Source organism: Astatotilapia calliptera, chromosome 2 (genome assembly GCF_900246225.1).
Source record: "Astatotilapia calliptera chromosome 2, fAstCal1.2, whole genome shotgun sequence".
In the NCBI taxonomy this organism is placed as follows: Eukaryota; Metazoa; Chordata; class Actinopteri; order Cichliformes; family Cichlidae; genus Astatotilapia; species Astatotilapia calliptera.
The window spans coordinates 9535662-9548219 of NC_039303.1; the positions used below are offsets into that span (position 1 = coordinate 9535662).

The window sequence follows — 12558 nt, forward strand, 5'->3', positions numbered from 1 at the left end:
TTTAGCTCGTCATATTGCAGCCACAGAAATTCTTTTGTCCATGAAACCATAAAGCTGCACTTTCTTTTTGCCTTATAGTCTGATTTGTCATAACTTCTCCGTTTTGTGGTAAGCTTTTCTTTGGCTGTCACTTCTTCACCCTGACCTGTCTTATTTGGCTCAGCAGAACTAAAATATATATCTGTCTGTGAAGGTTCTCAGTCATCCAGGTCATCGTAGTCAAATATAAATCCTGCTGCTTTTACACACACTCACATAAGCTCAGCGATTCTCTGCGCGATCAACCTCTCACATGTTTAAGCTGCGGGAGATTTCACTTGTCATGTTTGCATAGTAAGCTAACGATTAATAAGACGATGTCAGAGGAATTGGTGCGCAAATTATCATCACTCACAGATCAGTGCTGTCGCTCTCTATACACAGTTCGCGCAATTGCAAAGTGAAAGCAAAAAACAAGCGCAAATTCAAACGCGATTTCAATATGTCACATATTGACAGTGGCTCACCGATGCCAATGACATAATTACCCAGCTACATTTCTGAAAGAATGCAAAAGCATTGACATATATTTTTCCTACAATAGCCCGATGGGCAGGGCAGAGATAGATTTTGGTAGCCCGACTGAAAAAATCGCTAGCCCCCGGACGTCGGGCTAGCGATATTGCGAGCCCTGTATCTGATTGAGGAATCACTCATCTTTGGAAAAGAGAGTTTATTACAGAGAAATGGCTCTTTCCAAAATAAAAGCTATACTATCCGCTTCTTCTGGGCTATATTCTCAGCAGCATATTAAACATACAGTGGGGCAAAAAAGTATTTAGTCAGCCACCGATTGTGCAAGTTCCCCCACCTAAAATGATGACCGAGGTCAGTAATTTGCACCAGAGGTACACTTCAACTGTGAGAGACAGAATGTGAAAAAAAAATCCATGAATCCACATGGTAGGATTTGTAAAGAATTTATTCGTAAACCAGGGTGGAAAATAAGTATTTGGTCAATAACAAAAATACAACTCAATACTTTGTAACATAACCTTTGTTGGCAATAACAGAGGTCAAACGTTTACTATAGGTCTTTACCAGGTTTGCACACACAGTAGCTGGTATTTTGGCCCATTCCTCCATGCAGATCTTCTCGAGAGCAGTGATGTTTTGGGGCTGTCGCCGAGCAACACGGACTTTCAACTCCCGCCACAGATTTTCTATGGGGTTGAGGTCTGGAGACTGGCTAGGCCACTCCAGGACTTTCAAATGCTTCTTACGGAGCCACTCCTTTGTTGCCCGGGCGGTGTGTTTTGGATCATTGTCATGTTGGAAGACCCAGCCTCGTTTCATCTTCAAAGTTCTCACTGATGGAAGGAGGTTTTGGCTCAAAATCTCACGATACATGGCCCCATTCATTCTGTCCTCAACACGGATCAGTCGTCCTGTCCCCTTGGCAGAAAAACAGCCCCATAGCATGATGTTTCCACCCCCATGCTTCACAGTAGGTATGGTGTTCTTGGGATGCAACTCAGTATTCTTCTTCCTCCAAACACGACGAGTTGAGTTTATACCAAAAAGTTCTACTTTGGTTTCATCTGACCACATGACATTTTCCCAATCCTCTGCTGTATCATCCATGTGCTCTCTGGCAAACTTCAGACGGGCCTGGACATGCACTGGCTTCAGCAGCGGAACACGTCTGGCACTGCGGGATTTGATTCCCTGCCGTTGTAGTGTGTTACTGATGGTGACCTTTGTTACTTTGGTCCCAGCTCTCTGCAGGTCATTCACCAGGTCCCCCCGTGTGGTTCTGGGATCTTTGCTCACCGTTCTCATGATCATTTTGACCCCACGGGATGAGATCTTGCGTGGAGCCCCAGATCGAGGGAGATTATCAGTGGTCTTGTATGTCTTCCATTTTCTGATGATTGCTCCCACAGTTGATTTTTTTCACACCAAGCTGCTTGCCTATTGTAGATTCACTCTTCCCAGTCTGGTGCAGGTCTACAATACTTTTCCTGGTGTCCTTCGAAAGCTCTTTGGTCTTGGCCATGGCGGAGTTTGGAGTCTGACTGTTTGAGGCTGTGGACAGGTGTCTTTTATACAGATGATGAGTTCAAACAGGTGCCATTCATACAGGTAACAAGTGGGGGACAGAAAAGCTTCTTACAGAAGACGTTACAGGTCTGTGAGAGCCAGAGATTTTCCTTGTTTGAGGTGACCAAATACTTATTTTCCACCCTAATTTACGAATAAATTCTTTACAAATCCTACCATGTGGATTCATGGATTTTTTTTTTCACATTCTGTCTCTCACAGTTGAAGTGTACCTCTGGTGCAAATTACTGACCTCTGTCATCATTTTAAGTGGGGGAACTTGCACAATCGGTGGCTGACTAAATACTTTTTTGCCCCACTGTATAAGGAGAATCATGTGCTAACGGCTGTCTAAATGACTCGGCTAAAGTTAGTAGCATGCTTGCTTGTTTTTTTCTGCTTCCACTTGTCTTTGCACTAGGATGATGTCGGCGTAAATGTGCAGTCATATTCGTTGTGTTCCCACTAGTGCTTTCAGGTTAATCTCGTTGAAATGACCTTAACGCCACAACACGGCAAATCTCCGTTAACGAGCTACCGCCGATCGCCCCGTGCATGGGGCTAGACGGCCAACACGTTAACGAGCTAACTGCGCTAACACACTAGTTCCCACCCATGTAATTGAGCATTGCATGGCACATCCAACATACTGTTTTACTTTAGTCCATGACTCGCTTACCTTCAGGGTCATACGTCACATGAAAACCAAAATAATTCCAAACGCCAGATCTGAATGAGGGTGGGGGAGGTCCATGTTGCAAGGAGAGCTTAACTTCTGTCTCGCTAGCTTGCCCTGCTCCTTCTGACGATGCTGTCTGTGTTGAGCGCTCAGTGAATCTGCATTCGACTACTCCGCCTAGGCTGCACTGTCGAGCCTAGGCGGAGTAGTCGAACGCAGATTCACTGAGCGCTCAACACAGACAGCATCGTCAGAAGGAAAGTTGATAAAATAAATTACAAATTTTGTATTGTTCGATACATATGCGTACCGAACCGAAAGCACTGTATCGAACGGTTCAATATCGATACGAATATCGTTGCACCCCTAGTAGTCATAGTGGCTTTTGTTGTTGTATCTTACAGGTTGAGTCCCGCAGAAGTTGCATTCCTAAGGCTGTACCACCATGAAGCCACTGGTGAAAGCTTCAAACATCCTCCAGTCTGAGTCCACTTCCTTCATGGGAGGGCTGCTGCCAGTAATCCAACAACTACTGTCCAAACTTAGCAGGCTGGAGACATCAAGCAAGACATGCATGCCACTCATCAGAGTGCAACATGGCCTTCAAAAGCATTTTGGACCGATGATGGAGGATCCAGAGTTGGCTGCAGCTGCAGTCCTCTTACCCAAGTTCAAGCCTTCCTGGACTGATAGAGCAGATGTAATGTAGGCTGGTATGCCAGATTCATATGATCCCATTTTTGTGTATTATTACATTTGAACACATGTTTATGTCACCTAATACATTGTAAGTTATTGATGGTGTGTCCTTAATATCAAACGATCCTTGTTGAGAATTAGCTGATTTTAAGTTTGTGTGTTCAGGAATAATTACTTAAATTTAAATAACAAAATTGTGTTATCTACTTGCAGCCTTGACATACATCATACAACATCTTTAAAAGATTGAGCATGAGAGTGAGGATCAGCAAAGAGAGTCATGAAGATGAATTCTTCTCCAGACCAATCTCCAGAAGGCTGCAAATTGCAGTTGAGCTTGATGGTTATCTTGCTTGTGCCACAGACACCATGGAGCTGCTGCACTCCTTCTCAGCCATCAAGAACCTCTCTCTTAAGCTGAACACAGCTCTGCTTGCTTCTGCTGCGTGTGAACAACTTTTTAGCTGTACTGGTTTACTCTTCACAGCCAAACAAAGCCAGATAGCCTCTGTCAATTTAGAAAAGCAGCTCTTGCTGAAACGGAACAAAAGGTTCTGATAGTGAAGTGTGACAGAAATGCTATTATGTGTGAGAGTTTAAGACACTTACCTGCCTGTTGTTCACAGTGTATTGGGAAAGGTTTAACTGTTCCATGCAGGTTCAGAAACATTTTTGTCATTGTTTTAACAAACAACTTTTCTGCTGTATATTTATATTTATTTACAAAACAAATTACCTTTCTGTACCTTTTTAATCTGAGAAATGTGCTTTGAACATAAATATTTTATACTGATGAATCGAATCGAATGCCTGCTATAGGACCAGTCAAAGGATTTTCAAAAGTGACTCCATGAATTTAAAAGAGCCATTATAATTTTAAAACTAGCCAATTTAAAGTCTCCAATTAGTATTCTAGAAACATTTTAAAATCGATATCACTATTTTTCCTACATTACAGAAACCTTGTTACTTGACTCGAAGGTTCAATATCTACAGCTTGTCCACGTCCGATTTAATATCAACAATTTCATCTTCAATTAATTTGCTATGTAATTCCATAAGAACTTCTCCATGTGTCCAGTTTTTACACAGGACTTCAAAAATCATCTGTCGAGGTTTGTGAACTTCTCTAAGGGGATTTTGGCAAATTCATCCTTGGTTTTAGCCCAGATTCTGTTGGTAAGCCTGTTGCAGATGACTGCAACTCTTTCCTGAGTGAAGAACGTGCCGAAACATTTTCCAATCCGCATAACTAGTTTTTCTACACAGATTTCCACCAATATATTTATGTTTCTTGTGTCAACTTATCAATATCTGTTACTAAAAATTACTGTCTTTCATCTGTAATAAAATGATCAGTGTGGCTGCTCTACCAGGTGTAACAATTAGGTTAAACATCCAGGCATCCATGAAAACGGAATTTATTAAACTTAATGGAGTTAGCAGGAAGTTAGCTCGCTAGTTTTTATCTAAATATAATATAGCCTGTCCTGACTGAGAGATTTCTGAAACAAATTAAAACGTACAGCTCTGCTATCACTTCCGACATAAATGAAGACAAGAAAGTAAACAGCACTGACGTTTGTAGGGTTACTGAAGTTTGGCTAGCTGATGTGCTACGTGATCGCTAGCGACACAGCTATGTTAGCATAATATAAACAGTGAAGGTCGAGGATGAACGCTAACTTTATTCCACTCGATAAAAGTTGCCGTGAGGATTCTTGATGGTCAGGGTCAAATGCAATCGCATGGCAGGATGCTGTAAACGGACCAAACTTAAGTCAGGAGAACAACTGAGATAATTCATCCACTGAGCTTTAAAATGAATAGCGGTAATAAAAACAGAGAGGGCGACAGTGATCACTGACTGTTTTAGGGGCTTTTTGAGAATAAAAAGAACCAGATACAAAGCATTAAAACTTGTTAAAAACACAAAAGCCTTATTTAACGCAGGGTACTTTGGAAGCAGGATTCATCACGTCATCAATTAAAGACCGGATAGTAATAGTAGCAGTTACTGTTACTATAGTTACATTATACTGTTAGTGCAATTACATTAGTATCTGCTACTGCTACCACACTTGAAGTGTTGGTCCTTGGTGTGGATTAAGTCTGATGATTCAAAATAAATTGCAGTTCAAACTTTCATCTTCTGTCATCTTCTTAATTAAAATAGTTGCAAATATCAACATTTCTTCTCTATAGTGTCCAGATGTTTATAAATCCAGTGGACCAGATTGGTGTCAGAACCTAAACCACATAACCACATACTGGGCAGTTCTAGCATCACAGAATACTTCAAATACAAGAGTCATATATTAACATGTTGATGTGCACTAACTAATAACGCATTTGATATATTTCCATCTATATAAGTATGAGTTCAGAGTGCCCTCCGACCTACTATATCTTCTATATAAAAGTAAACCCCACAGTAATCACATTACTGCTGTAATGTGTAATCAAGCTAAGACGTTTTTAAATGTTAGGCTCCTGTTCCAAAAACCAACAAAGTGGGATTTTCATGGAAGTGAGCAAGTCATACTCTTTAACAGAATAGGATTAGGGCCACTGGGGGAAAAAAGTGCGCACATCAAAATAAATCTGAGGAAAAAGTCAGAATTCAGAGAAAAATAAGTCAGAATTCTGACTTTTTTCTTATAATTCTGACTTTTTTTCTCAGAATTCAGACTTTTTCCTCAGAATTATTTTTTTCAGAATTCTGAGAAAAAAGTCAGAATTCTGACTTTAATCTCAGAATTCTGACTTTTTTTTCTTAGAATTCTGACTTTTTCCTCAGAATTGTTTTTTCTCAGAATTCTGAGAAAAAAGTCAGAATTCTGAGAAAAAAGTCAGAATTCTGACTTTGATCTCAGAATTCTGGAAAAGAAGAAAAAAAAAAGATGTGCCCATTTTTTTTTCCATTGGCCCTAATCTTCTTCGGTACAACCCTTTACTTTAAAACACAAGTAATACTTCATTTACCCCCTCAAGAACATTTATATTACTGTGTGTGTGCCCCCTTCATGATTTTAGCTTTTTGCATATTTGTCACCCTGATCATTTCACTGTAACATCTCAGTTGAGGTAAAAAAAAAAAAAAATAATTAAGAAAAAAATGGAGCGAAAATGGCATCCAAGGGAGAGTTCAGGGAGAAAACCACTGCTGAGTATAAACAGGACAAACGCTCATCTCACATTTTTTGAAATGCTTCTGCATGATCCCCAAGACTTTGAGGAAAAATATTCTGTAGACTGTTTGGATAGACAAAAGTGGAACTATTTTGAATCCCATTACATCACACTAACAACATTTCACATTTCAAACATGGTGGTGGCAGTGTGATGGTACCCAGGAGCCATAAATTCTGCTCTCTACTAAAATCCATCCATCAGTTCCTGTCCTGAAGCTCAAGCACACTGAGGTTAAGCAGCAGGACAAAGATCAGAAACACAGCAGGAAGTCCACCTCTGGATGGCTCAGAAAAACAAAATGAAGGCATTAGAGTGGCTGAGTCAAAGTCCAGATTGACTCAGCCAAGATGCCAAGATGCCTTGGTGTGACTTTAAACAGGTCTGTCATGCTGGAAAACCCTTCAATGTGTATGAAATGAAAACAATTCTGCAAAGAATAGTGGGCTAAAATTCCTCCACAGCAATATGAAAGACTTATATTGTCAGTTATCAGAAAACCCAATTGCAGTTCTTGCTGCCAAAGGTGGTGGAAAATTTTAAAAAAGATCTGTCTCTGCTGACTTAATGGTAAAAATCTATGCTCTAAATTTTGCTATTTTCCTTTATTATGGCCTGAATTGAATGAGTTGATTGATCTCTCGTTTGCTCAAGAAAAGAGATCTGCTGATGCGCAAAATTAATTTGAAATTAACTAGGTGTGAGGTGTATATTTACATAAATAAAAATAGAAAACAGCAGCTGACTGGACTAAATATGGAGGACAAAACCTGCCAAAATATAAAATAAATACAAAAATATATTCATACCAATTAAAATGTACAGTAAGTGCCATTAAATGCACAAAATGTAACAACTAAAGAATCATTAATTATATAATGTGACATAACTGTTTTATTGTAAATTAATTTAGATTGGATCCTCTGTTTGTCTACACATATTTATGTATTTATTTAGTTGTTTATTTAGGTGTACAATGATCCTCACTGTAAATGACACTTTTTTTCTTGTAAATTATAATGTTACTCTTGGATTTTTGTTTTTTCCCTGTTTATTTAATTGTTTGTTGATACAATTGGGACTTCACTGTTTAGCCTTTTTTCTCAGACGTATCCCTATTTTTTTCTCTTGTCTTTCAATCTACTGTCATATCAAAGTATCTGAAGAATAAAATAACACTATAATGATGTATGATTTTGTTCTCAATTTATAATCACTTTGAGATGTTAAATAACATATTTAATAAAGAGACATGTTAAAAATTAGGTAAAGATCAGTCAGACCTGGTAACAATGGTTTGGGTCACACATGTTTTTGGTTTTTATTTTGTTTTGTTTTGTTTTCTAAATCTACCAACAAAATACTGGCATGTTTGCCAGCATGTTGTAATACCTCCTGACTGACAGAGGGCGCTGTTGGATGTTTCCTGCGTGTGATACTGGGGGGGTTCCGGTGGAAAACAACAACAACCTGTTAGAGGAGTTAACGCTGAAGAATAGGCGGCAGTATGTTTTCTACCGTGAAGGAAAGGGTTGGGGAGGTGCTGTTACCGGGGGACGAGTTCTCCTTCGAGGCCGAAGAGAACATTTCTCTGACGGCGCCGGTGAAGTCGGAGAAGGTGATGTGCGGTCCGGGCCTGCGGCGCTGCGGTGACCGGCTAGTGGTATGTAAGAGCGGCGTGCTGCGACACAAGGAGCCCAACGTGTTCTGGATCGATTCCCAACAGAGAAGGGTGAGAGAAATATTAGTAAGATAACGCCAGTGTGAGTTTCTGATAACCTAATTCATCGATAGGGGCTGGTTTTCTGCTCTCTGGATGCTAATTTATCTCAGAAACCTGGAAGTGTGAAACGTGTGTTTCTCTCAGTGTTCAAGTATAACCCCGAATTAATCACAGCACCAAGCAGACCTCCGTAAACCAGTGCGTGCTGGGAGCTGATTATGTCTCTCTTTATCCTCAGTATGTCCCAGCTAAAGGAGAGAGCATCATCGGGATCGTCACCGCCAAATCTGGAGATGTCTTCAAGGTGGACTTCGGAGGGAGTGAGCAGGCGTCTCTGTCCTACCTGGCATTCGAAGGAGCGACCAAGAGGAACAGACCCAACGTCCAGGTATCCAAAATCAGACTGGAGTTTGGTGTGCAGGGAACTCTAAAGGTAATCCACCTTTAGGTTAAAGAGAGCCACTGTAATGATTCCCCCTCTCTCCTCCCTGTGTGTTTGTGTGTCACCTGTACAGATGGGCGACCTGGTTTTTGCTCAGTTCCTCATAGCCAATAAGGACATGGAACCAGAGCTGGTGTGTATTGACAGCTCAGGACGAGCTAATGGGATGGGAGTGTTTGGAACAGGAGGTCTGCTATTCAGAGTCTCTCTTGGTCTTGTCAGAAGGTAACTGACACATGGCACCCTCTGCAGCTAACATGACACCAGCATTTGTGTCTATGGTCTTTTTAACTCAGGCTAAACATTACTTTCCCCCCCTCAGGCTGCTGGCACCCCAAAGCAACATCCGCTCAGACCTTGAGCACCTCTTCCCGTGTGAGCTTGTGGTCGGGATGAACGGACGCATTTGGGTCAAATCGGCCAGCGTGCAGCAGACGCTGATCATTGCAAACCTGTTGCAGAGTGCCGAAACCATGACGGCCCAGCAGAGACAGCAGCTGTTCAGGAAGGTCCAGCAGGGGGCGTTCTAGACGACTTCTTGACTCCAGGACACCGACTGAACCAGCAGAGCCCACACTGTAGACCACTTCAGACCTGAGTCCAGGTGTAATGCTGCAGTGATGTCACTCCTGGGCTCTGTGACATTACACTGAGCATGGCTACAGCTGTTCAGTGTTTAAAGGATCATTACATGTTTTCACATGGAGCTCCAGTCTGAACGTTTTTGAAAAGCAGCTGTCAAAGAACCTGCCCACTCAAAAACCACAAACATGACAGACTCAAGATGAAAATAAATAAAACTAGATGAGGGTGAGGGGGGAATATTAAAAAAAAAAAAAAAGTAATGTCAAAATTATAAATGTTCAGAGAAGTTGAGGATTGACCAAAGAGCGGCTCCTTCCTACAATCCTGGAGCAGTTTGGTGACAGTCTGTGCCTTTTTCACCACATCACAAGGTAAAGTGATCCCTCAGAGATCTGCATATTAATATCTCAGATCCAGGACCAGAAAATTCCACTATTAATGAGATTGAGAATCTGTGATCAACTGGAGTGCTGATGAGGCAGGAATGGATCTAGAGCACATTACGGAGATCTGTAGAGGTTACAAAGAAGGGTCAACACTGTAAATACTAACTCTGTGCATACATTTGATTTATTTGCCAATAAAAGCCTTTAAAATGTATAAATTGCTTTGTTCTCTATGAGATGGAGACATTTAAAAAAGCTGAAGCACACATTTCTGACACTGTCAAAACCTTTAGCCATGATTATTTTCTTTTTTTTAATCGGCTCCAAGTCCAACATGAACAGCTTGGCTTCCTGATGGCAGACACAGCAGCAGCATAACTGGAGACACTGCGTGATAAAATTTGTATTTTCATGATTCCTTTAGATTTTCAGATAGTCTGAAGTTGATAATTGTCCCCCTGTTAATGAACCCAAAGATGGGATCAGGATCAAAATTAAAAACTGAAGCATAACGTGCATTTATCAAATATGGATTTAATTTTTTACTTCTGGTTTTTAAAGAGGTTTAAATTTAAGTGTTAAGTAAAAAGAAAATTGTTTTTAATTTTTTTTTAAATTCTAAATGACTGTAGGTGACCTGCAGCATCTGTGTTGACCACCAGGGGGCAGTGGAACACGGCAACACATAAAAACAAAGACAAAAGAAAATAATATTTAAAAAAGACCAAAGCAACTGTTTCATAGACAGTGATAAGAACACAGTTTCATGCTTGTTTACTGCATTAATATTATCTCATAAATTCACAGGAATATTAATGCTGTTCTGCAGCTTATAGATCTTTATCTGCTGTTGTCTGTCACCTCTCCCTCTGATAACGTCTCTGACTGGAGCTCACTTGGTCAAGTTTGAATAGAAGAGAAACGATGCACCAAATGCCTCCTCTGCTATTGTGCTATCAGATAATGAACCACAACCTGCAAAGGCAGTTGGTAACCATGACATAAAGAAGTAACCGCCAACTTCCTTATCCTCCCTTATCTCTGACACATGTCTGATGAGGGCTTAACACAGTGCAGTGATGGTCTCAAACATTCATCACTTTCTAAAAATGATTCTCCAGTTTTTTCATTCAGGAAATTCAGGCCTCCACACTTAGTCTGGTTTCACATGTGGGTGTATGGAGGTCGCTTCCCTTATATCAGGCTTGTTTTGTATCTTCTGTTTGGGGAAAGAACAGATTAAATGTGCACCTGTCACCTCAGTTTGTCAACAACTTGTCACTTTTAAAATCTCGGGTTTGTTTCAGTAAGATTTCAGATTATGTTCCAAGCCTTTTTCATGTTCTTTGAATGAGTCAGGTTTATCTCTTATCTGAAGATTAGTTGCCAAACTAGAAACTTTTCTGCATCCCAGAGCCCCAGCGGCATGAGACATTCGTTTAATTCAAACCAAACTCAGACTGGCAAACACCTTGACTCTTGTTCTTTCCCCAAGAAGCCACATTAGGGTATCGAAGTTATAGGAAAACAACTTTATTCCAAAACAAAGGTGAGCAGAGCAGCTTGAGGACTGGTTTTAAACAGTTGTTAATGACAGTGAGCCAGGGTCAAATTTGAGGAAGCCGGTCGGTTTCAGGCTGATGATCAGCACTCGTAGCACCACAATGACACTGCTTCTTCACAGAAAATGAGAAACTATTAAATGCTTATAGGTAGTCTGTTATATGGTGATTGATACCTTTATTTGGTTTTGTCAATTGTAATGAAACATCATCAGGGAGCACAAATTGACACCTGATTCTTCAGACAGGAGATATTTCTCATGATAGTAAGGCTGCAGACATGAAGATGCTATGAGAAGTAATGCACAAGAAGATGCAACTGAGGAGAGCGCAAAACATGCATTGAGTGGAACGTTCTAGATCACTGCAACTGTATGCAAAACCTTTGTACCTACTTGGAAAGTCAAATATGTGACTGAACAGGACAGCATTTTGGGAACTTGCGAGAAGATATAGCAGAAATCTCAGGGTTGAGTTTAAGAGTAAGAGTAAGAGGTCAATATATGGTGCCACATTTGCCCTTGACCTCCTTAATAGAATACAAATTTGAAGAAATTTGTATTGCATTCAGTATTTAAAAGTCCTTAACTGTGATTTTGTTATTTTTCATATTTCTTAAGTTTTAGTTATTTATATTTTATTTTTTGTAGAGACAGCAGAACTTCGGAGTCCTGAAACAGCGAAGAGCTGCAGGGACTCTGGTCCTTCAGCAGGGGTGTGCTGTTTCATCAAGATCCCAAAAGGTTGATTCTGTTCATCTGGACTTAGCTTTTTCAGTGGGAGAATCGTTTTGTCACTCATCCAAGTGACTTCTTCAGTCTCAGCTGACTGCAGGTTTCTTCAGCCTTATAAACAGTAAATTTGCACAATGACTGAAACTAGCCCACTAAATGAACAATGGGCTGTGACTTCAATTTGTTTCATGGAGACTTTAGCAATCATCAAACCTCCAGGTCTGAAAATACCTCAAACTCTCTCAAACTTTCTCTTATGACTACATTCAGTAAACTCACTCTGATCAACACGCTGATAATAAAGGTGTTTGGTTATAAATCTTGTTTGAAAACCACCTTAAACTTCCCGCTGACACTCCCAGTGTCATCTGGAAAGGTATATTACAGTCCTACCATTAGCTCCGTTTATTTACTCAGAGCAGTGCTGGACAAATCTCACACTTAGATGTGACATCAGCAGTGTTGGTCAAGTTA

General features: G+C 40.5%; 1 protein-coding gene across 1 annotated transcript; it reads left to right on the forward strand.

Moving 5' to 3' along the window:
- The first annotated feature begins 8077 nt into the window (after nt 1-8077).
- exosc3 (exosome component 3) lies at nt 8078-10002 on the forward strand. Its single transcript, XM_026183935.1, has 4 exons — nt 8078-8384; nt 8614-8763; nt 8891-9042; nt 9140-10002. Exons 1-4 carry the CDS (start codon nt 8160-8162, stop codon nt 9345-9347), a joined length of 735 nt encoding a protein of 244 aa, XP_026039720.1. The 5' UTR covers nt 8078-8159; the 3' UTR covers nt 9348-10002.
- Nucleotides 10003-12558: the final 2556 nt, after the last annotated feature.